Source organism: Peromyscus californicus, unplaced genomic scaffold, assembly GCF_007827085.1.
Source record: "Peromyscus californicus insignis strain IS unplaced genomic scaffold, ASM782708v3 Scaffold_11__1_contigs__length_118956290, whole genome shotgun sequence".
NCBI lineage: Eukaryota > Metazoa > Chordata > Mammalia > Rodentia > Cricetidae > Peromyscus > Peromyscus californicus.
The window spans coordinates 5,358,226-5,384,853 of record NW_026294402.1 but is presented as its reverse complement, the minus strand read 5'-3'; the positions used below and the strand labels follow the sequence as shown (position 1 = coordinate 5,384,853).

Below are 26,628 nucleotides of genomic sequence, written 5' to 3'. Positions count from 1 at the left end.
AAACTTATAGATAAACAGATTACATCTCTCTGGGAGAAGTTAACATGGGAACATTGTGGAATTGGATGCAAACTTTTAATATAAAACAAACATCAAGGAATATTTGTGCTTACAGCAGGCTGTACCAGATTTCTATGAGAGTAAGTCATTTTTATTCTGCAGTGGGGGGACATAAAGCACTAAGAATTTTATATAAATAAATGTTCATTTGTAAATTTTCAACACACTCTACCTCAGCAAGTCCTCTGGAATGGTTTCCCACGAAGTTATGGGCACAGACATTTAGCCTTAATAATTCTGAACTGCTGGGGACATAGCTTGGATGTTTTTCCAGGGAACTTAGAGGACTTCTTGGCGATAAGAACAGGATTTTATCAAAGTGATGTTTTAAGATTTACTTCTCCGTTAACTTACAATTATCTACATTAATTCAATCTTCCTTTTTTTTTTACAGTTCATGTTTAAAGTGATGGCTCACCATCATGTGAAAAATACAGTTGTTTGCCCAGCACCAGAAATAAAATGAAACCTGTAGAACATGGGGAATGATGTGACTTTGCTTTTCTTCAAATCGATAGAATCACAGATTTCATTATGTGAGCTTTTGAGAGAACAGAAATTATTCAACCTTGAATTACAGTCTCATGGAAACTGACCTATTGCTCATTCTAGGTCTTTAAAAATTATAGGCTAAGAGTTATATCTGGTCTATTGTCCTTTTGGATCATGCAGCATTTGACAAATCAGAACATTCCCCATATGAAATCTTATTTCTGGTTTCTCTTTTAACAATGACAGAATTTAGGAACCCAAGTCTCTAGTGCTACATAGCAATTATTGATCAAAGCCAAATAGATATTGTCATTGTCATGACAGGGCAGCTTCACAAAGTCAGTATGTCTCCTACCCCTCCTATTTTTACATCAGATCTCTTTACTTATTTTTTGTTATTGGCATATGAATTTGAGTTTACAAGACTGATTTGCTCAACCATTCACCCATTCATCAGGCATATTTTAGATATCACATTGTTCTAAAACTTAAGAGCATAGTAGCAAGCCCTCGAGCCTGCCCCCATTATCCAAGTGCCTCAAACATAGAGTCCTTGTACTGCGATGTCTAAGAATTCCCAGTCAGTCTCTCCAGAGCATGATGGGATCTCTAAGGGGAAGCAATGTGGAGTTCAGAGAGAGCAGAAGAAAGGATTCTCTAAGGGGCTTCCTGAGAGAAACAAGGCAAGCATAGCCTGTGACAGGGAAGAGAAGAGCTGCAGCAGCAGGGGCAGCTGCCATTTGTTGGTAAAACACAAAGATTGGAAAAATGAATAGAGCTGATGTTAAAGACTGACAGAAGTCAGTCGGCAGGAGCCAGTAGACTACACGTGTTCCCCTTGGAGCATCTCATTGATTTGATTGTTGCCCGTGAGTCAATCCACAGAAAGGAATGTTCTATTCTATTATCATGTCTCAATGCATGAACATTTTTATTAACTTAATGAATTAGATTTTAAAACCTCTCTAAATGCATTGTGTGCATCTCCTCTTTGATACATTATGCTCGCAATGATGAAGTTTGTTTTGATGACTACAGGGTTCCCTTATAAATGTCAATCATGATACCTAGCTGCCAACAAAACATCAATATTTTAAGTGGGTTTGGTGGTTATGGGACATTCCCTCCTGCAATGTAGCCTGTTTGAGTAGCTCATCTTTTACATAAGCCTGTTAGACAAACTGATAGGAATGAAAATTACGAAGTCTTAGGGGCTGTCTTTCTCGCTTGTTTCTAATGTACCATAGGCTAAAGGTATAGGACCAAATTCATGAGAATAGAGAAAAACAGTCTTTGGTTTAGATTAAGATGAGCACTTATAAATTCTATACATGAACTCCTTGCAAGTCTTTCATTTATACAAAAGCCATGCATATAACACTTTTATTTTAAATTTCCATTTAAACTGAAGTACATTCAAGAGTAGTGAAACTTGTTTTTAATCCTTTTATAATATATGTGATCTGGTCAAAATCTAAAGGGAAAAAAGTGTTTTGCCATGAATAGACATGGTATGAGCTAGTAGATATAGACAGACAGACAGGTAGATAGGTAGATAGATAGAGATTTATCCCCATTTCTCCATCTTTTAATACAAGAAGACTGCCACTTTCAGAGAGTCCTAAGGCTAAATTTAAATACCTTAAAATGTATAATATTAATAATGTTAAATGGAAAAACAAAATATAAATAAGAATGTCATCATTGTTTAAGACATGCATCATGTATGAATAGAAAGATATGAAAGTATATATGTGCACATTATATTATGTACATATACATATATGAATATATGCATTTAATGTATACATGCATATAAATATGTTAAGGAATATCTATGAAAACTTATTTGAAAATTAAAATTTTAATTTTATGTAATTTTGATTAGTATATCACCTGAGACACACTCCTTAAAGGCTGGAGCATGTCATATTCCAGAAGAATGGAGTGGTCGCCTGAATGAAAAAAGAGAACTCAAGGGTAAAGAGTGTCCTGAGATAGTAAAAACTCAAGCTCTTTGATCGTGGTGGTTTCTAGTGTTTGTGTGCCTTCTTCCTCTAATTCTCCTGAAAAATGATAAAAGAAAGAGAGAGAGGAAGTATAAATAAAGACGGCAGCTACAGAGAGAAATGTGCACAGGCTGAGGGGGACCTACAGGAAGTCCAGTTTAACTGACTGTAAGAAGCCGAATGAGAATTACGTGCTTAGTGTTCAGTTGGGGAAGTTCCGTCCTTCCAGAGAGCTATGACCTCATCCTGCATCCCAGAATTTTCCCAGGGCAAATCCCTTTCAAGACGTGCTGTCATCTTTTTCTCTTTTCTCTTTATTTTTTTATTTATTGCGCCATATGAAAATGTCCATTTCTGTAAAACTTCCAATTTTAGAATACCATTATAAATGAAAACATAAAAAGGAAATGACCTTTACCCTTGTTTCTGACCCCTTTGGTCTGAGTTTAGAAGGTAATATAAAATTCATCTTATTTACCCAAGACCACAGAGAGAGCACTGAGGATCTGTACTCTGGCATCAAACTATTGAAACCCAACTCTGACTTTTGAAGGGTTATGTCCTAAGTTTAGACTTTCTTTTTCTCATCTGTAACATGGAGAGAAACAATAAAGCCTACTTCATAGGGTTGCTTTGGGATATTAAAGAGCTTGGATATACAAAATGCTTCATCCTTTCGTCATGTTTCCTCTGCCAGGCCCTCAAGAAACTAATCAACATGCTGGCCCTTGTGGTAATCTCATCCGCACAACACAATGTAAATTGTTCAGGATTAAGTAAAGCTAAAATTTGAGTTTCTCAGTTTTACTAGCATATTTCAAGTCCTCCGTACCACAGAGGACTGCCATGTTGAGCAGAGAAGATACAGACCTTTTCCACCATTGTAGGGGACACTATTACATGTTGTGTTAGCAACTGTCAATAACCATAGATGGAACAGCAAAGACCCACAAGACAGGATAGAGGACAGGGCTGTGATGAGACAATCAACTGTTCCTGAACTGCATGTAATTCACTCTGGAACAGATGACACATAAATCTCTTGGAGTCTTTGATTCAGGAGATCTAGGACAGGACCTAGTTATCAGGGTTTCCAGTAAGTCCTAACGGATAATAAAAGAATGTCATTAAGAAGCCCTGCCCAGGATGATGGTTACTTGGGGTGTAGGCTCTTGTGGGATGTATGAAGTCTGTGAAAGAAGGTACAATGTCCACATTTTTTACTAAAATTTCTTTCCTAACATTGTATCCATCAAACTGTCACACTGGCTCTCCTTCCCACCTTCCCCTTCACAATCTCACCCCATCACTTTTATGAAACTTGCTATGTTCCCTGTCTCTAACATTGTCTAATGCCTCACAGCTCAAACTAAGACTCCTTTAGCCAAGGCAGCAAAAGTTTTTCATCCATCTTTTCAAAAGACACATTTCTAACAATCATTAAACAGTGAAGTAAACTCTTATTAATCAAATATATTGGTCTTTTAGAGTCTGTTATAATGAAACAGACTCTAAAAGACAGTGTTTCCCTTGATCAATGCAGTCTTAACGGTGGAGACTCACTGCCCGAGATCAGCATTAGCTTGCTACTTGGAATCTTTAGCAAGTTTCTTAATTCCCACACACATCAGATCATCTCGAAATGTAGGTGATGATAAATCCCTCTGAGAAGTGCTGGGAGCACTGAATAAGTTCATATATGCAAAGTGCTTAGAACTGGACCAGGCACATAAGAAATGCTGTGTTAGCTATTGTTATTTCTGTTGCCATTGTGAATTATAGCAAATCATGTTGAAATAATTGGTTAAGAGCACTTGTTACTCTTGCAGAGGACCTGAGTTCAATTTCCAGCACCCACGTAGTGGCTCACAATAATCTATAACTCCAGTTCCAAGGGATCCAACACCACCTTCTGACTTTCACAGGCACCAGGAATGCATATGGTACACATAAATACAGGCAAGTAAAACATTCACATGCATGAAATAAAACAAGTAAATCTAACTTTTAAAAATAATTCTACGGATCTCTGTGAGTTCGAGGCCAGCCTGGACTACCAAGTGAGTTCCAGGAAAGGCGCAAAGCTACACAGAGAAACCCTGTCTCGAAAAACCAAAAAAAAAAAAAAATAAATAAATAAAAATAATTCTAACTTTTAAATTTTATGTAGGCTTTTAATGTGTGAAATAATACACTCTGTGTAAAAAGCAATAAGACAAGCTAAAGAAGAGCCTCAGACCATTCTGAATTTCCTTTTCCTCTTTACACATGGAAATCATATTACCACTTACCACCTGCATATAACTGGGTTTCCTGTGAGGTTCAAACAAGTTAATGTAAATAAAGCAAAGAACCAACAATATTTTTTTTTTTTTTTTTTTTTTGGTTTTTTTTCGAGACAGGGTTTCTCTGTGTAGCTTTGCGCCTCTCTGGAACTCACTTGGTAGCCCAGGCTGGCCTCGAACTCACAGAGATCCGCCTGGCTCTGCCTCCCGAGTGCTGGGATTAAAGGCGTGCGCCACCACCGCCCAGCAAGAACCAACAATATTTTAAGTTCAGCTAGAAAATATAAAGCACAAGCCCCTTAAATTCTGTACAGACTCTAAAAGACAATGTTTCCCTATGACCTTCCATGCTTCCAGAGAGCTCCAGCACACTGGGCATCATATTTCATTAGTTCCTGTATATATATATATTCCCCTATTTTTCTTTTAAATACAGTTTTAATTAAAATGAAGTGACATCGTTTCCCCTTCCCTTTCCTCCACCCAGCCCTTTCTAGGTATGTCGCTCTCACCTGTCCTATGTCTCACAGCTCTCAAGTTGATAGCCTCCTTTTCCTTGATCATGACTGGTACATGCACACACACATAAATGCACAAATATATGAATCCAACCTGCTGAGCCTGTTTTGTTATATACAGTTTCAGAGCTGGCCACTGACCAAAACAACAAATAGAGGGGCCAGATGAATGGAGATGAGAAGGAAGTACGTATATACAACGGAATGTTATTCAGCTGTTTAAAAAAAAAGTGAAATCATGAAGTATGCAGATAAATGGATGGACCTAGAGAAGATCATATCATGTGAGGTAACCCAGACCCAGATAAAATGCCACATGTTCTCTCTCATCTGTGGTCCCTAGCTCCAAATCTTCAGATACGTGTATGCAACATGGATTAACCACAGAAACCAGGAAAGTATAAAGAGGCAACAGAGGGGGTGGGAGTGCTGGGAGGAAAAAAGCAAGATACAGGTGAAGTGGGAAATGGAAAGTGCGGAGGTGCTCTGACTGCAGGAGAGATGTCAACACAGAAGAGGCAGGAAATGGGGCAAATAATACCAATATTCGATAAAGTGTCAAGGAATCAAAAGTCAAAAAAGTATTTTGTATTTAGTAGAAATCATACATAATATATATTTATCTACACACACATATAGCAATGGTCCCCAAAAGAACCACAGACTAACAAAAACCTCCGTAACAGGCATGAGAAATCTTTCCAATGATTGGTCAGGGGATTCAAGTGACTTGCAATAGACTATTGATGTAGCCCTTGGTTGACCCCCAGAGGTTGAGGGTAAGGCCCCATTGCTCAAGACATCCTACACTTAGGCTACAGGGTTTGGATGATTTGAGCAAAATCTAATGTCAAAGCCTCCTTACTGCAGTCTAGTTTCCATAGTACTAGGAAGTACTGTTCAAGCTGCTAAAGGAAGGAAGCAAGATCTGTTCGGCTGCAACCCCTATGAATCACAATGACCAGCACGGCAAGATGTGCATGAAGGTGCAATAAGTGGACTCACATGTCGGTGGTCACCAACAGCTCTCTAATTGGTCCCACTCAACAGAAGGGAAGTCATGCCTAGGACTAGAAACCTAGCCAGCTTCCCAGAGTAAGTGCAGTCATAGACCTTAGAAAGAGTCACTGTTTTGCTAGGTCATCATAATTCCTTATTACATTTTAAACCTTATCTTTATACCTACAGATAAATTCAGCTGTCATCCATCATCAAAGAAGTATCTCTTTACAGCAAATGGAGATCATTACAGAAAACCATCATCAGGTCCAGAATGTTGCTTAATGAACCTGGCCCAGCCCCAGTGGATACATCTACATCATACCTCCTGCATCTATGGTTCAGGAAATATCAAGAAAGAGAGGGCAGAAAGATTATGAGAACCTTAATACCAAGAAGTCTGCTGTGAAACAGTCTCTCCTAGAAATGTCTGCATAAACAAGATCAAAACAGTGGCAATATCAGTGGACACCTAATGTGGAGGGGAAAGTTCCACCGAGTCTCACTCCTGGAATGAGAACTATGGGTAACTGATGACTGCTTGGAGAGTTAGCTTCTCCCAGTGATGAATCCCTGTTTCTCCTAGTTTAACATCCCTAAAACTGCAGATGTCTTATACTGTAAACCTTCAACTATAGCTCTGTTGGCTGTCAATCGTTGCCATGACGTAGTTTTGATCAGTAGTGCACGTACGAACATTATAGCCTCCAAAGGTTCAGCGTGGGTGACAGTAGTTCAAAAATAAATCCTAGAAATAGTGTGAAATATTCTTTTCAAGGATAAGAAATAAATAAATGTTTGTTTGTATGTATGTCAGGGACTATAGAGAAACCATAAGTAACAGCAGTGAATCAGGTTCTTTAAGCAGCATTCTGGAAACATATAATTATGAAGTCAGTTTAATTGCATAGCACCAATCAATTGCATTATTTGCTCCAGGGATATTCTACGCCCTCTCATGGTCTCCACTGGCATCTGCATACATGTGCACACACACACACACAAACAAACAAACAAACAAACAAATAAATAAGTAACAGACAAATAAATAAATAAATCTTAAAATTGCTTTTACACCAACATTCTGCTCACCATTTAGAGCAGCACTGTGTTGAAAACAAGGGCACTGAAGACTCTTAGTTAAAATTGGACTCAAGGGAGTCACTTCCTGAAAGTGAAGTGTTCATGATCAGATAAAAAAAAAAGTTACTTTATGTATATGCTCTTTTTATGTATTTCTAGGTTATACATAAGTCCTATCTATATACATTTATGCATAAAAACCATTTCAACAGATATGAAACAAAATCTAAAACATGGATTCTTGAAAATACATAAATTAGAAGGGCAGGCTACAAATTATAACTGCTGAGAGTTAATGAGATGTGGTGGTTCTGGCTTTCAAAGACAGTGCCTGATGAATCTAAAGAATTTAAACAACTATTGAAATAAATTAATGAATGTTTCATCTTGGAGTAGTGACCAGCCCTAAATGTAAGCAACATGTCCTGGAGAAGGTATTCCCTCAGCACTATACAACTGCAGGAATTTTCACACAGCCCAGAGACCAGGCAAAATTCTGTTTTAAGAATGCTAGTATTGGGTCAGCTGTCTCTGTGGTTTGCCCCATCATGATCTTGACCTCACTTGCTCCTGTGATCCTCCCTTTCTTCAACTGAAATCTAGGAGCTCAGCCCAGTGCTTGGTTGTGAATCACTGAGCTAGGGAACATGCATGGGACTGAACTAGATCCTCTGAGTGTGGGTGACAGTTATGTGGCTAGATCTGTTTGGGGAGCCCCTGGCAGTGGGACCAGGACTTATCCCAGGTGGATGAAATGGCTTTTTGGAACACATTCCCAGGGTGGGATACCTTGTCAGCCTGACACAGCGGGGAGGGGCTTGGTCCTGCCTCAACTTAGTATGCCAGACTTTGTTGACTCCCTAAGGGAGGCCTTGCCCTCTCGGAGGAGGAGTGGTTGGGGGGTAGAATGGAAGGGGTGGGGGGCGGTAGAAGGGGAAAGAGGGGAACTGGGATTGGTATGTAAAATGAAAAAGAAACCTTTTTTAAATAAATAAATATAAATATAAAAAAGAATGCTAATATTGCAATAACAGGGTGAGTTTTACTTGCAACAGTTTAATTCCCTGAAAGAATTTTTAAACTACCCTTAGAATTCACCTCATTTCCAATTCTTATGATAATTTTGGTAATTTGGAAGTTCATTGTGTTAGCAAGCCCTGTGTGGTCCAGTCCCTCCCTCAAGCGGTGTCGGAACAGGATGCTCCACACAGCAGAATCAGAGACTCAGGACAGAGATGTGACGTCTGCCCTGAACAGGCAGTCAGTCTTAACACAGCCGCTGACTCGTTGACTTCAGGCAGTGCACACCTCTGGGTAAACACTGTACAAGTGTTTTGTTAGGGAAGGCAAATCTGGTTTTGGTTTTTGAGCTGTTTTTGTTTTGTCTTATTGATTTTTTTATTTTGTTTTTGTTATTAGTTCTGGTTGTTTGTTTTGAGAGCAAAAAGAAAGACATGAAGTTGGGTGAGAAGTTGGCAGGAGTTGGGAAAAAGGAAAAAATATGACCAAAATATATGAAAAAAATTAAATTAAAATTTAAAAATAAATTATGTGAATCCTACAGTAAACTCTAATTTCACACTGATTTTTTTAAAACATTTATTGTATTTTTAACTTTAGGGATAGGCTTGTGCCCCTGTGGGTGTGAGTGCCAGTGAAGGTCAGAAGAAGGTGACAGATCCTTAGGACTTGAGTTCCAGTGGCCCTGGGTGGGGGCTGGGAACTCAACTCTAGTCCTCTCAGAAGGAGGATGAGTTCCTAACAGTGCAGCCGTCTCTCCAGCCCCTCACACGGTCAGTCAAGCCAGTTTCTCGAACACAACTGTATGTTGGCACAGAAGCAATTTATACACATTTTAGAAAAAGAGCACTTTATGTCTGTAATTTCTTCTTTATTTTTTAAATTATAATATAAATACATTGCTTTTCTCTTCCCTTTCCTCCCTCACAAACCCTCCCATGTACACCTACTTGCTCTTTCTCAGATTCGTAATCGATTTTTTCATCAATTGTTGTTGCATGCCTTTATGTATATACCTAAATATAATCTGCTCAGTCTGTTTAACGTTACTTATATGTATGTTTTCAGGGCTGACTATTTAACCAATTGGTGTGCTCTTCACTGGGGAAGACTACTTCTCTGACTCTCTGCATTCTGTAGGTACCCGTAGTTCTTTGTGTAGGCCTTGTGGCCTTTTCCAGTCCACTTTGGCATGACTACTGTTGTTGAACTGATTCAGTCCATGCTAGGCAGCCGTGCTGGTAAGACACCATGGGTGTAGGTTCTGACATTTCTAGGATCCACAGCCTCACAGCTAACTTCCACTACGAGGCATGATTTCCCTATTACTGAGCAGATCTTAAGCCCAATTAGAGAGCTGTTGGTTATCTCTAAGGTATTAATGCCACTATGGCATTGTTAGGGTCATCATATTGTGCTGTTCATTGTGGTTTGTAGGCATCATATCACGGTAGGACTACTGATTGCCTCTCTTCTTTGAAAGCTTGTATGGCACCTTCTGGTACCATGAGAGCTAGTCCTTAGGGAAGAGGCATTCAGGACAGTTTCAGGGGCCTCTGGGCCCTGTGTCTGAAGTACATGTGTCTTCAGCAATAAGAACTTATCTTCTACCTCTGGGAGAAGGGGTGACAAATGAGGGCAATAGTAATACCCTGTGTGTTTTGTGGAGTCTCTTGGACAACCCTGTATCAAAAGAGGGCTTCTCATGACTAGTCTTCTCTTCTCACCTGGGTATTTCTTAGATATAACAAGCACAGCACAGGAATCTTGGCTCAATATAGCAGAGCCAGCATGTGGCTCTCTAAAGTATCTGTGGCAAGAAGGAAGAAGCAGAATGGAAGGATGATATTATGCTGAGCCCTCTGTATGGGTACAAGAATGATTATGTGGGGTTCTGAGAGTGTGGAGGATCCTGCAAGCCCTTCTGCACATGCGTTCCAGATGAACTTTTGAGATGTACTGGGTTGAGCCCATGTGAGAACTTAACAGCCTTGTAACTTCATGCTAGTGGCTTAACATCTGTAAATTTCAGCATCGTTATTTGTAAAACAAACATTAAAAATAGACAAGTGACTGTTTTCAAGAGTCAACTACATTTGTACAACTAGAAAAAGACTTACTACAGAGTAGGTATCCCAAAAATGTTAGATCCCCAGATGTAAGTAAATATTTTGGATTACTTGTCTGTAGAAACAAGAACATGTTGTATTGTATATAATTCTTCTTAGTATCTTTTCTCCTCTTCCTGGAGCCTCAATTAGCTGAATTTGAGGCCAGGTGTGCCACAACCATATGTTATGGGAGAGCTGGAACACTTGTTTGTGTAAGAATGTTATTTAGCCAATTGCAATGGCTTGAGTCTTGAGAAGTATAGCAAATTTGACTGCCAGAGTTTAGTTAAAACATGGTGCACAGATGAAGATGACCCCTTGCACTGAAACCAACATAACACTCCTAAACAAAGAGCAATCATAAACGGTAACTTAACTCACTGGATCCAATTATATCTAGCATTTTAATAAAACAGAAAAAAAAGAGTGAAATCAACAAAATGTCCGCTTTTATGATTTTTACTCTCTAAAAGACAAATTGCCCTGAGAAGTTGCTTCTAATGACTCAGATAACCTTGTGGAGAAAAATGATGCACTGTTTCCTTAGAAGTAAGCAACACTCTAAACAAAATGAGTGTGGACCTTTAAGCACATCTGAGGATCATTCATCTCACAGTGTTGGCACTCTAAAGACATGTTCCACGACAATCAGTGTTTCCTGCTGGTTATTGATTATTTCAAGCCATGGCAAGTTTTGAAACAACAGGTGTGTCTGTCATGCAAAGCGCTCTCCATGAGGTCAAAAGTGAGACCCTCCTGTGCAGCAGTGGCTGGGGGAGGGGTAGGAGGGGAAGATGATTCTAAATGAAGTTGGAAACCAAAACCAACAGTGATTTCCACACTTGCTTTTCCCCTGAGATGCAGCTTCAGAATGTATACTTTCCACCATTAAATAATGGTGAATAATAATTGTTGATATTCATCAATATTTCTTTATATCTCTGCATTTGGAGTATTATCAATTATTCTATATACAAATTGTATTTTTAATTGTTCCATTGGGTTTTTTTCAATAATTATATTTTTCAGCCAGGTATGGTGGTACACAACCATAATTGCAACACTCAGCAGGTTGAAGCAAGGATTTCAACCTATACTACATCATGAGTTCAAAGTTAGCCTGGACGACCCAGTGAAACTGTCTCAGAAATAAAAAAGAAATTATATTTCTCATAGACAGATGATCTATTGGCTCCTTTGACTAAAGTTCAGGATTTGTCTTTATGTTACTGATGTCATTGCAAAGGATATAACAGATATTAGGATTCTCACTGAATTCAAACACTACCTATTTTTTTTGTTTCCCTGATAGGAAATAGGAAATGAAATTAAATATCTCTTTGGAAGTTGAAGAGATGGCTTGGTGAGTAGAATGTTTGTTCTGCAAATGTGAGGCTCTGAATTCAAATCCCCTGAACCTAAGCCAAAAAAAAAAAAAATTAGGTATGGTTGCATGAACCTGTAAGCCCAGCATCAGGAAGTGAAAACAGGCTGATCCCAAGAGCTCACTAGCCAATCAGCTAGCTGAAAGATAAGCATATGTGTCAGTGAGAGGCCCTGTCTCATTGTGAGAGGCTGTAAGGGAAAAAAATCAAAAAAGATAATCAAAGTCTTGCTCTGCCCTGGATATGCACCCATAGGGGCACAAATCTGCAGTTACCATGCATACAACACAGACATTCACACACACACACACACACACACACACACACACACACACACACACACACACACATACACACACACACTACAGAATCTCTTTGAATTTTTTCCTAAAGTTGAGACCCAATGAGGTTACCCTTTAAAAATATTTTGTTCATAATTATGTTCCAAAAGATTCTGTCAGCCTTGAACACTGGCTGTATGAAATGTTTTGTTCACAAATGGGGTGCAAATGATGTCTTTTATGGGGGGGAATCAAAACAACATGGCTCTCACAAGCCACACATCACCTATGGATCAGAAGACACCATGGGAGAATTTCTACTGTAAATATTTTAAAATATAAACTCACTTCAAGTCCTTGTATTTTCATTAACTTTTAATTTTAATTTTTTGCTTTCATAGGCATTTTGCAATTAAAATGACAGGTTTTATTTGTCTGGCTTTGTGTGTCATGATAATATTGTACTTCATGAACATAGTAATTTGTCATTTCTGGAAATCTTTACCCATTATGTATTCAAATATTGGTGCTTCCTTTTTCTCGTTATTTTCTTCTGGAACACCTACCTTCTTGTTCTATGACTCTTATTAAAGTCTATTTTGGGGGCTGGAGACATAGCTCAGTGGCTGGGAGCACTGGCTGCTTTTCCCAAGGACCCTGGTTCCCTTTCCAGCACCCACATGGCAGCTTACTACTGGAGTCTGTAGCTCTAGCTTCAGGGGATCCAACATCCTCACACACACATACATGCAGGCAAAACACCAATGCACATAAAATAAAAGCAAATCATTAAAAAAAAATTAATCTCTACTTTGTCTATTTACTTGTGTCCCTGAATTTTTGCTTTGTTTTCTTTTTCAAGTCAGAGTTTCTCCATGTACTCCTACTCGTGTCTGTCCTGGAACTTACTCTGTAGACCAGACTAGCCTCGAAATCACAGAGGTCATCCTTCTGTGTCTCTGAATTTGAATATTAACATCAGTTATACTATGGACAACCCGTATTATCTGCATTATATAACTTAGTGTTGTATTTTTCCATCAAGTATTACGTTATTTGGGGTGGGAAGGGCAGTGAAATAGCTCTGTGGGTTAAGGCAGCTGCTGGCAAGCCTGAGAATTCGAGTTCAACCCCTGAGACCCACATGGTGGAAGGCAAGAACTGACTCCAATGAATTGTCCTCTGACTTACACACACACACACACACACACACACACACACACACACACACACACACATACACACACACACACACACACACACGCATAATTATGATTAACTTTTAAAATAAAATTGCATTATTTTCTTTTATGGGTGTATCCTCACATGTATGTATACACAAAATAAGTCAATAATTGTAATTTTAAAAACTTTTTAAAATGGAACTGCGTTTTCTTTTTCAGATGTTCTGTCCGTAGGTCTTTTGTGGATGTCCCCCCTGTTCTTCCGAGACTCTTTCTTTCCTTAAGGTTTTACATTTTTACACTGTGACATTTTATACAAACCAGCTTTATACCTTTCCCCCTAATCACACTGTTACCCTGAGTTCCTAAGGACCTCACAGGGCCATCATGCTTGCTGTGTAGTGGATTCTGCTGTTAGCTCACTCTCTCCTAGTTAACTGTTTCCTGTGTGCTTGGTCACTGGCTGTAGAGAGTCTATTTTTAGCAGGCTTGCTCTTGGATGAATTTCCTAAGCAGTCAACATGGACAGGATGCTTCCTCTTCATGCTTTAACATTTCACTATACTGAGAGCCCCAGGCTTGAGGATCTCTAGGTCAACTAGGCATACAAAAAGTAAGAGCTCACTGGGCATGTAGGCCCTTAAGTTGAAATTCCCAAGGGGACTTGTCTTCTTCCTGGTGTTTGCAACTGACTGTGCTGGTGGGCATCATTTTTTAGCCTAACTTTTCAGTATTATGAGAGTCCTGGTTTCTTTCAAGGTATTTCCCTATTCTAGTTCTCTGCCTCATTTGCAGCTAAGACCTTTCCCACATTGCATTCTCTCTAGCATCTTTGTTCCTGACACATGGCAATCACATAATTTTTAAGCAATTTATGTAATGTTATTATTTTGTTTCATGGTACTTTTGATCAAATCCTGGACCTTGGGTATGCTGGTGAGCATCTTACCATGGAGCTATTCCCCAGCCACCAAACTAGTAATGTTTTCAAATATTTGAAAATATATTACTACGACATGCTGGCTACCACAGGGTATTTTTCACATTTGTTTCTTGGGGGTTCATGTACTCCACAGCACACATACACAAGTCAGAGGGCATCTTTACAGGGTCAGTTCTCCCCTCCCACAACATGGATCCTGGGGATCAAACTCAGCAGGCAGCAAGTGCCCTTACCCACTGAGCCACCACATCTTGTGCTACCACAAGTTTTTGTAGTTGCTTTAGACTTACTCTAGTGGGTTGCCTGTAGCTTTGATTGTCTTGCCATGTCATTATTCACAATCTGAACAGCAATAAATGTCAGTTCAATAGTTTATAACTCAATGGTCAATGGAACTAAATCAACTCATCTCCATTGCTTTGGAAACCCTTAACATATGTGTATATGTCTGAGATTCTCCTTCATGTTTAGGGTCATAGACTAGAGACATTTCTTTAAATAAAGGAACCCCTGGGGTCTTTGCAGGATGTGGGACTTTCTTGTTACTCATCATTCAAAATTAATTATAATAGAATGTAGCATCTGCTTTCTAATTGAAAGTCAGAAAAAAGAGGAAACTGTGACTCTTTCTTTCAAAAATATCATCTTTAAAATATTAATACTTACACTTACCAAGGCCTGAGAATGTGCAATTGGTCTCCCACAAGATAATTCCCCACAATCTTCAGTAGTAAAAGCTCCAAAACTACATGTAAAAACATTCTTTTTAAGAAGATAAACATGAAAGAGAATTTCTAAGTGAGAGTGGGTGGATTTATCTCACAGAAATGGCCACTTAAAAAATTCCAGAATCTTACAGGGAAATGTCGGTGACTTGAGAAAAATAGCCATTCTGCACCTAAGGTGTTCCAGTGATTGCCACAATGACACCAGTACACACTCTACTCAAAAACACAAAAAAAATCACTCTCATCACAGTTTAAAAGTCCATGAAGTGTTCATTTGTACTCTGTACCAAAGGGAAGTCAATTTTTTCTAGCATTTCCTCCTGCATCGTTTTTATTCAACTGCAAAATCTAAAAACTTCGTCAGAGAACACGTTGGATGAAAAATAACCCTGAATCCTTTGGGAAACAATAGATTTGGAGGAGAAAAGCTTTAACTCTGGTGTGTGGTTCACTCTCAATATAACTCAACAAGTGCCACCCATCACGAACTGAAGCCTATTACCATAGTCCTCTGCATCCTGTTTTTTTACCTGTCCTCATCAAGAGTAGCTGAAATTCCTGTACTGAAGGAGAAAGGTGCTTTTGCTCTAAATAGTATATTTCTAGAGTTCTCTAAATACATAATTACATATCAATTACTGTATATAATAGTAATTTAAAGAACTTCATGATTTAGACAGTAAATCACATTTGAAGGCATTATGAAAAGTGTTCAAACAACTTGGAATTCTTACTTTATTTCATCTCACTGCTGATAATATAACCACGGATTTTTAAAGTAAATCACTTTCTTTAAGACAAAGAAATCAATTAGAATAGAGATTGTAGAATAAAAAATGTTTAGTTAATGAGACTGTCTAATTTTTTGAAGATGCAGATAGTTATCAAATCACTTAATTTAGCCAACAAGTAATTACTAAACAGCATTAGAGCTTAGTGAAACTCAATTCAAAGACAAGGTCTCCCTACGCTGCCCAGACTGGCCTCAAACTTGAAGCCTTGAAGTGGCTGAGGTCACAGATGGGCAACACCTACCTACCCTGGCTTCAAAGCAAATTTGCAAACAGCTATCATCAGAATGCAAGCATTTTTCTATCATTATTTTTTCTTGCCATGCATCTTCTTGCTTTTAGTGTGTACTGTGTCAACAAGCAAATACAACATCACTAGAGACTTAAAAATGCAGACTTTCCAGTTGCACCTAAGACCCGGGGAACTAAAGTCTTAGCAAAGCCTCTGGATGGTCACATACCCATGGAACTGGGAGAAGTCTAAGTCTGCCCTAGGAAACAGAACTCTTCTGGGCTGGGAGACAGCTCAGTGGGTAAAAGCACCTACCGAACAAGCACGAGGACCCAAGTTCAGATCCCCAGCACCCAAGTAAAACCTTGGTTCAGTGGCATATGTCTGCCGGTCTAAGGAAAAAGATGAGCTTCAGGGTCAGTGAGAGACCCTGTACCCAAAAAAGTAATGTGGAGAACTGTAGAGGAAGACTTCCTATGTCCATCTCTGGCCTCCACACACAAACCATGGACAAGAGCAAAGCGCGCACGCGCGCGCGCGCGCGCGCACACACACACACACACACACACACACACACACACACACACATGAGCCCACAGATATATACCACTCCTGCACAGAGGGAGGGAGGGAAGAGGAGAGGGCAGGGGGGGGGGAAGAGACTTATAATTGGAGAGCAAATATAACATTGACAAAAATGTCCTGAAATTAACTATTGACGGTGGCTGCAAAGCATAATGACTATTACATGTGCAATGTCGTACTGTATAACTAAAGAGGTGAATTTCACGTTGTCTGAATTATATCTTAATTTTTCATAAATGAAAAGAGGTTTTTGTAGATGCTTTTGGCTTGCACAGCTCAGATGAATGGAACCACTTCCAACTTTTTTTTCATCCTGGAGAAAAATGTAGATGCCCCATTTCCTGGGGCTCAGTTCTCACCAGGAAAGTAAACCACAGAAGGTTTTGACTCTTCCAGCCCTGATCACTGCCCAAAAGCCAGTCTGTAGTCTCTGTCATGAGGGTCTGCCAGCCCCTGGGGGGAAGGGATAGAATCCTCCCTCCACTAGAAGGGGTCACCCAACTGAGAAAGGCTTTCCTAGGAAACAGCTTGGACGGCTGTGACAGGCCAGGAAACCTGTGTATCAGTCAAGCAAGATCAAGCAAAGGCGAACAGAACCAGAAACACTATCTGCCGGCTGCACACGTGGTCACAGCCTGGGGCGGGGAGAGGGGAGTGAAGGAGGAACTGAGACTGTCTTTCTCCACTCTGCTGTCTGCTGTCTGTCCCTCCCCATTGCCACTGTTAGCAACCTGGAATCTGGAGGTTTTGTTGTTGGTTGTTGCTGTTTTAAATGAGGACTCCTGGTTATTGAGAGACCACCAGGAAGCAGCCGATCCCTATTTTTCTGTGCCCTAACAGGCTCACCCATGTCCTGCCACGGGAACAAAAACCTGAATGGGTCTTCTTCCTGGTCTTAATCTCAACTCCAGGATGAGAAGGAGGCTGTCCAGGGGATAATGGATAGGTCTGGCCTCAGAACCTCCCTACTTGCTTTCTCCCTCAGCAATCCTTATGCTAGACCAGAGGACTGAGGCAGAGCTGGAGAGTGCACTAAGTGGGTTCCTGTCCCCAAAGTGCCTTCAAAGAGAGAGTTCATCACTCCCACAAAGACTGAACCACTGGAGCGAAAGCTGGAACCCATTCTGAGTTCAGATCGTGCCTGTTGAGCAGTGCCACAGGATGGCAGGGACTGTAAAAAATGACCCAACAAAGGTGACCAAGCACCAGATCCCCTGTGGTGACCTGGCATCCCTCCACACGTAGTGGGGCGGGAACCCGGCGGGCTCATTCTGAGGTGAGCGCACCCCTGGAGTGCTCACAGCAGCCAGCCCGGCCCCACGCGCGCACGCCCCTGGATGTCTGGAGAGACATCGCTGGTGGGACACGCGCAGTACCCACTCCTGCAGCCCATGCCGCCCGCGCCCGCACTTACAAGCTGGGGTAGTAGCCATAGGGTGGCAGCGGGAGCTGCGGGCAGCCGTCGTCTCCCAGCTCGTCCATCAGCAGATAGTCTTGGCTCTCGTTGCGCCGCGCTCCGGCTCCAGGGGCAGCCAGCGGAGAGCCGCCCCTCCGGGCCACGAACCCGGGGCTCTGGCTCATGGCACAGCGCGCAGCCGGCCTGCACCCTGCTCCCGCAGATGGGGACCTGGGGAGAAGGGGCCGCGTCACCTACCGAACTGGCCCAGAGCAAAGCGATGCCCAGGAGAGGAAGATGAGGAAAGGGATGCAGAAGCCAGGCTTACTGGGCTCTGCCGGTGGCTTCCCTGCCCGCCAGGGTGGAAGTCACTTCTTAGGGCTTGGGGGACAACCGCCAAGGGAACCTTGACCTGAGAGCATCTGGACCGCGCCAACAGGCGGCCTGGGCTCCCAGGCAGAGGGCACAGGCGGGGCCTCGGTGGCAGCCGCCAGGGAGAGCAGCTGAAGAGTTACTATGTCAACCACGACTCTCCAGCCTTCGCCTCCCGCCTTCTCCCCCACCCCCACCCCCCCACATCCTCCGTCACGATCCCCACCTTTAAAGGGATCGAATGGATGGTCCAGAAATCCACAGACCCCTGTCTCTGGAAGCCGCGGCTTGCAGGACCAGAATAAACCTTAACTAGGCGGAGCCAGGCACGCTCTTTATTTGGGGTTGGGAGGGCTAACTGCTCCCAAAGTAGGTTTATTAAGTAACGCCAAGGGAGGGCTTTCTAGGAAGTTTCTTTTAAGTAACACTAAGACAAGATCCTCTCCATCCACAACTCCTTGTTTTCTTTCCTGTTCCCAAGCTCCGAAGTGATTTGGACTTCACTTTGAATTGAGGAACCGTCTGCGTTCTCACCACCGAATGTTTCTGGTTCCTGAAAACACCAACAACAAAATGGGCATTTTTGCGATGATGCCTGCTTGCTTGAGGGAAAATCCTTGCTCTGTAATTCGAATGCGAGAACTGTTGCTCTGCCTATCTGCTTTCTCCTACGTCCTAACTAACTCTTTAAGACTTGTTTCAAAACTGATTAAGTGGCATACATTGACAAGTTAAAACCTTAACAGGAACAGAGAGGAATTCTCCCAGCAGTTGAAGTGCTTGCTGCAGAAGTATGGGGGCATGAATTGGGGTCTCCAGCATTTATACAGCAGTCCTCCTTAGTGAAGGACATCTCTAACTGCAGCGCTAGGGTCTCTGAGGCTTGCTGGCCAGCTAATCTAGCGAAAACAAGCTCCAGGCTCAGTGACCTCTCAAAACATCAGGTGGAGAGTTCACAGTGAGTGACAAGTTAATTGACCTCTGACCTCCACATGGACATGCAAAGCCTCCCTGTGCCTGAACTCTTTGCACACACACACACACACACACACACACACACACTGAATCAGTATTTATAATAGTTCATTTAAGAGAAGTCAATTAAGAATCCATTCATTCATTCATCAATACTTAATGAATGCCAAGGGTATACCAGGCACCATTTCAGGTGCAGGGACAAACAAACAGTTAAAGCCCCTGTGTGGCACCATAGTGCTCTCATGAAGGAAAAACGATGGTTAAATAAGTAGAGTGTGTCGCTCACACTTCCAAAGCCTGCACTCGGAAGCCTGAAGCAGAACAGTGGAAAGGGTTGAAGTCTAACCCTGACTGTATATAAGTTCCAAACCAGCCTGGGCTATAGAATCAGACTCTGCCTCAAAAAAAGAAATTAAAAAGCAAATGAAATTCACAGAAATAAATCGTGTTGATGTGGTGATGCCAAGAAGATGACTACAGGATAGCTCTCTGAGAAGCCGATAATTGATTCGAGACACACACACGGCAAGGAGCTGGCCATGGAAACAGCGGATGTGCATTGCACCTGGGCTGAAGAAAGAGTTTTGCTTCCCAGAAACAACACAGCAATGTCAATTGCATTGAAAGGTGGAGGGACCCAAAGAGGCTATAAATCAATAAAATATTGACTTTGCCAAACACTATGAAGAGTGGAGAAAAGGAACAGAGCTTTGTGTTTGACAAATGTCCTTTGGATATGAAATGTCACCCCTAGAAGGCTCCTATGTTAGAAGTCTTGGTACCTGGAGTGGGAGAGATAACTCAGTGGTTAAGAGCACTTGCTGTTCTTCTGGAGGACCAGAGTTCCGTTCCCAGCATCCACATTAGGCAGCTCACAACTGCCTCTAACTCTAGCTCCAGGGTATTCAGTGCCATCTTCTGCCTTTGGTGGAAACTAAACAAGTATACATGTATACAAAACACACACACAAATAAAGTAATAAAGTAATTTTTTTCAAGGCTTAATAATCAGTGCAGTGTTCAGAGGTAGGGCTTTGGGATGCAGTTGGATCATGAGGCTCAGGATGTGTGTGTGTGTGTGTGTGTGAGAGAGAGAGAGAGAGAGAGAGAGAGAGAGAGAGAGAGAGAGAGAGAGAGAGAGAGAGAGAGCTGGCTGGCTGTCCACGGATGGACTGGTAATTTGAAGGGGTTATTGGTAGGTGATGGAAACTTCAGGTGGAGTGGAGTTGGAAGAAGTGAGTGTGGAAGGCATGTCATTAAGGGTATACCTTGTATCTCCCTGCCCTGCTCTTTCTTCTTCATGGCCATCATAAGGTAAGCAGACTTTTCTTCACTACAGGTTGAGAAACATGGATCCAAGTGAGCACGGACTGAAATCTCTGAGATGGGAGCTACGTGAATCTTTGTTCTGTTCAGTTGTTCCTCTCTGGTATTGTGTTACAGTGATAGCTAACCAATGCATCACAGGGGTACAATGTGCAGTCAGATGGGTGGGGAATAAAAGAAATCAAAGGTTCTGACCCTGAGAAACTAGAGCTGGTTATTTCTGATTTAAGAGCTTCTTATTAATCTCTTAATACGTGAAACCATAATTTAAAAGTGTTACTACTTCATGGTTTTTATACCACGTGAAAAGATCCTGCTTGGAGTTTCTTGGTTTGGGGTTATTTTAGTTTGTTCTTTTGCTGTGATAAATGCTGTGACCAGGAGAAACTTGGGGAGGTAGATATTTGGCTTACACTTCCACAGCAGTCCATCATTGAGGGAATTCAGGCAGGAACTCTCTAGCAGGGACCTGGAGACCAGAGCTGGAGCAGAGGCAGTGCAGGATTGCTGTTTAGGGCTTGCTTGTTGTGACTTGCTCAGCTTGCTTTGTCATACAGCCCAGACCACCTGCCCAGGAGTGGTGCCACGCACAGTGAACTGGGCCCTCCCACCCTGGTCAGTAATGAAGAAAATGCCCCAATCTGATGGAGAAAATTCTTCACCTGAGGTTCCCTCTGCCCAAGTGACTCTAGTTTGTGCCAAACTGACAAAACCTAAGCAACATGGTAATCATCGTTATCTATAAGTACTCGGCAGCTTTGAGACTTCAATAAACTAAAGAATAAACGTTTCATTTAACAATGTCCAGGCAATCTCTTTGGGAACACCACTGTGGGAAACAGTAGAGTTGGTGATGTAACATTCAAACATATTCTACTCAACTCAAATTCTGTTAAGTGGAAGTGAAGTTGGAAGAATCCATATTGACTGTTGAAGTGCTAGGTTTTGATTTGAAAGAATTTCCAAGGAATTTGCTTTGTTGTTGCAGTTAGTTGAGCTGTGTGTGCCTTTTCTCAACACTGTTTTTCATTCGCACATAACAACCTTCACACTGAACAAACTTATTAAATTTATACTGTGACATTAATTTATCATTTGGTGGAACAAGATTCCATTTTTCTCTTATTTGAAATATAGTCAGCACTAGACAAATAGAAGGGCTTTTCTGTGGTAGGACAGGGATACATAAATGAATCAAGGGTTCTGAGAGTTTTATATGATGAAATAGAAGACCATGTGATGTTTGAGTATAAAATGTCCCCACAGACTTATATGTTGGGGTCTTTGAGGTCAGCTGGTGGGTTTTGGGGAACATGATTGCACCCCAGGGTCCCTACTTCTCAGTACATTACTTCCTTAATGGATGCAGACTGTGATGGCATTAATGGGGGGGGGGAGTGAAAAGTCAAAGAAGGAGCCTGGCTGAAGGAAGCAGATCACGGTCTCTGGGGAGTCCTCTATTCTCCAGTCACATTCTGGTCTGCCTGCTCTTTCAGTCTGTCATGAGATAAGGCAACCCCTGCCACATGCTTTCCTGACCATGGTGCTCTACCTTATCATAGGCATGGAAGCAAGAGAACCAGCCATGACAAGTGGATTGAAACCCATAACACTGTGGGTGGAAACAAAGCTTTCTTTGCTTCATCCCAGCAACACAAAGTCTGACACAGACAAGCAGATAGAAGTGCAAGAGCCTACATTTATTTCTCCTTTGGGGGTGGGGGTTAGACAGCTTAGAAAGGCCTCAAATTCACAATATTCCTGCCACAGTCACTTTGGTGCTGGGCATGCAGGACCAGACCATGGCACATGACTATGACTGAGCCTCACTTAGCTGGATGATATCGATATCATTTGATGTCTCCACATCATCGATGGTTAATCTGTGAGGGCAACTCTGTCTCTAATGTCCCACATTCTTTAGTCGTGTATGTAGTGATGCTTACATGGTCAATCCAGTACAGAACAAGAGAGGATGCCTTCCCCCACCAAATGCTTCTGAATCACGTATGGAATATCGAAGAAATCTGGAAGAAGGAAGAAAGTGTGAACAGAAATGGCTCTCAAAATTAAAAATTGTTGGATGAAAGAAGAACATACAGTTCTCAAAGTTGGACATTTTAATTCAAGTTTGTAGCTTTATCTCATATGTTTAGATGGTAAATTCTAAAACATGAGGGTGAATATGAGATACATGTCTTGAGATGAAACTTTGCCTCTGTACACATATTTGCACTGTGTGATTGATTGTAAAAGAATTGATATTACAGGGGTGGACAGTGCTTGCTGCTCTTCCAGAGGATCCAAGGTTGGTTCCCAGAACCCACATGGCTCAGCTCACAATCACTGTTACTCCAGCCGTAGGGTATCTAACGTCTTCTTCTAATCTCTACAGGCACCTGCACTCATATCCTCATACACGTACAATAAGGCAGAAGTCAACGAAATTCACATTGAAATATAAAACAAAGTACAATGTTATATTATTTAAGCAATTGTTGAGATAGATAGATGATAAATATAGATAGATAGATAGATAGATAGATAGATAGATAGATAGATAGATGATAGATCTCTTTACTTCTGTGAATGGTTTAATATATGGTACATTGTTTTCTTCATGTGTCTCATCCTGCATGATGCCAGAGAATAACATACATAATTATGTTTATTTTAGGTTCTTATATTTGTAAATCCAACTACAAACAATATGTGCAATACTAATTTCTGATTATAGAACTCAAATATAAATGGCACCAATGTAACAATAATGATCTAAAAGTTGTTAAAATGATATTTGTGTGAAAAAAAATCCATTTGATCTCAAACAATAGGAATAAAAGGCTTTAATGTAAGACCTAAAACATTGAAACTACTTGAGAAAAATATAGGAGAAATATTTCACAACATAGGCATATGTCTTTCTGGATAGACTCCAAGAGCGAAGAAAATAATAATAATAGTTAACAAAGAGACAGTCTACAGAATGAGAAAATATCTTTTCTAAGTATTCATCTATGGGGGATTAATATCTCGACTATATAAAGATCTCAAAAACATAAACATCAAAAAATGAAATAATGCCATTGAGAGTAGGCAATTCAACTGAACAATTTTGAAATGCATAAATACAAATGGCCAATGGGTGTATGAGGAAAATATGTAGCTTCCTAAGCCATCAGGGGAACACAGATTAGAATTACACTGAAGTTCTGTTTCATCTCAGTGGCAAAGACTGTAATCAAGAAAACAAGCACTGGCTATTGCTGAGAAACAGTGGAAGGGAACCCCCAAAACCTGATATACTGTTGAGGGTAATGTAAGGTAGTCCATGGAAATCAGTATGAAAGCTCAAAAGCTAAAAGTGAAATTACTACACAATCTAGCCATACCCACTCCTGGGTACATCAAAAGCCATATACATTAAAGATTCATGCACACTCAGTTCATTGTGACATTATTTACCCCAAACGAGTCATTAAATCAATGAGATGCCTCTCTATGGATGAATGGACTTTTGAAATGTGGTATTTATAAATAGTTTTATATATCTAGCTGTGTTGGTTTGAATGAGAATGGTTCCATGTATTTGAATGCCCAGTTGGTGGAAATATTTGGGAAGGACTAGGAGGTGTGGCCTTATTGGAGGAGGTGCATTCTTGGAGGGTTTCAAAAGCCCACACCATTCCAGTTCTCTCTCTCTCTCTCTCTCTCTCTCTCTCTCTCTCTCTCTCTCTCTCTCTCTCTCTCTCTCCCCCTCTCTCCCCCCTCTCTCCCCCTCTCTCTCTCTCCCTCTCTCTCTCTCTCTGCCTCATGTTTATTATCTCAACTCTCAACATGTAAGATCTTGGCTACTGTTCCAGCATCTATCTGCCTGCCCACTGTCATGTTCCCAACCGTAATGGTCATGGACTCTACAATACTCTGGAACCAAGATCCCCAGATTAAATGATTTCTTTTCTAAGTTGGCCTTGATCATGGTTTTTCTTCACAGCAATAGAACAGTGACTGACACACTAGCCCTTAAGAACAACAAAGCCATGTTGTCTGCAGATAGAGGAGTGAAACAAGAGATCATCATGCTAAGGAAAATGAGCAGCGGTCTTTCAACTCTGAAATGCCTAAATTTGATGACTATTCTGTTCCAGTTTTAAAAAAACTGCTATAGGTTCATCAAAAATCATAAGTAGATTTGTCTTTGAGAAGTGGGCAGGTTCTCAGAGAACCTCTGCTGTGACAGGGGTAGGAGGTGTTTGATGTGTTATTTCTTTCCCAATTTCTATTCTGAAATAATTTCAAAGACAAACATAGAGAAGTATCTGGAAAATAAAAGGAACTCATACTGTTCACCTAACCTCCCCAATTATTTATGTTGTACACTATAAATATTTTAGCATCACCTCTGTACAAAAATTACATTAGATATTTTCCAACCCATTTTATAATACATGGAAAATCTCGAGTCTTTTACCTTGAAAGGCTTCAATATTAATTGCCTGAGAACAAGAATAGTAGAGTACTGAGCTGGGGAGATGGCTTGACATTAAGAGAACTTGCTGCTCTTGCAGGGGATCTGAGTTTGGTCCCCAGCACCCACATAGAGGCTCACAACTGTCTGTAACTCCAGTTCAGGAGATCCTACACCCTCTTATGAACTCTTTGGGTACCAGATATACATATGGTGCACATGCATACATCCTGACCAAACACATACATAAATAAAAATAAACAAATTTTTAAAAAAGAATAATCAGGTATAATTATCAAAGCCAACACACTGTATTTTCTCATCTGCAGGAATCCAGTCCTACTTTGCAAAATGTTCTAATAATGCCCTTATCAACTACCTTAATCTTTGGTCCAGTACAACCCAGGCTCATAAACTGTCTTTAGTTTCCATGACTCTTTGTTCTGGAAGCTTCCTGTCATACTTTAGTGCAACATTGACCTTTTCGAAGGGTTCAGGTCAACTGTTTTATAAACTCCTTTAGTTGAGTTTGTTTGATATTTTATCATTAGGTTGTTTTGCATTCTGGATAGAGATACCACAGAACTTGTATCAGGACGCAGGGTATCAATTTGTCTGTGTTTAGTAACATTTACATTAGTCACTTGGTTTAGATGGAGCACTGTGGAGGCATAAATTTCTGTGACTGACACACAGGTTATGAGATGAGACGTAGAGTCTATTCCTCTTATGCAATTTTTTCCCTCTAGTTTTAGCATCCATTGGTGATTCTGCCTGAAACAAGCAGTACTACCACAGTCACAAAATGGTGATTTTTCTTTCTTCCTACTGTTCTTAATGTTTGTGTATTCATTCATTTGTTTGATTGTTCATTTAGTGATCGGTGCAGGGTCTCACTCTGGAGCCCAGACTGTCTGTTCTTTCTGTGGACTCAGACTGGTCTCAAACATACAATCATGTTACCTGTCTTTCAAGCACTGGGGTTAAAAGTTTGTTCCACCATGTCTGGCTGTAGCTGAAGGTTTTTCTGTGTCCTACCCAGTCTCCAGCCACTCAGACCCAAGTGAACACACAGAGGCTTATATTAATTAAAACTGCTCAGTCATTAGCTCAGGTCTACCACTGACTAGCTCTTACACTTAAACTCAGCCGATTTCTGTTAATCTACATGTCGCCACATGTTCTGCGGCTTTACCTGTGTGTCATTACATGCTTCTCCCTGGACGGCAGGCTTGCGTCTCCTGACTCAGCCTTCCTCTTCCAAGAATTCTCCTTGTCTGCTTGCTCCACCTATACTTCCTGCCTGGCTACTGGCCAATCAGTGTTTTATTAAACCAGTGTACAAAAGCATTATCCCACAGCATCTGGCTCTTTTTTAAATT

The 26,628-nt window shown here is 40.9% G+C and overlaps 1 protein-coding gene across 5 annotated transcripts in view; it reads right to left on the bottom strand.

The window, feature by feature from the left end:
• Trpc6 (transient receptor potential cation channel subfamily C member 6) overlaps nucleotides 1-18,819 on the bottom strand; it is a 116,376-nt gene extending 97,557 nt beyond the window's left edge. For 2 of the 5 annotated variants that reach the window (XM_052751882.1, XM_052751908.1), the window contains exon 1: nucleotides 18,121-18,254. In XM_052751882.1, the coding sequence (XP_052607842.1) occupies nucleotides 18,121-18,139 (19 nt within the window). In that variant the 5' untranslated portion in view covers nucleotides 18,140-18,254. Of the gene's footprint in view, nucleotides 1-18,120; nucleotides 18,627-18,700 lie in introns of those variants that run through there. The other 3 variants (XM_052751899.1, XM_052751892.1, XM_052751917.1) reach the window with 3 other exon arrangements.
• Nucleotides 18,820-26,628: the final 7,809 nt, after the last annotated feature.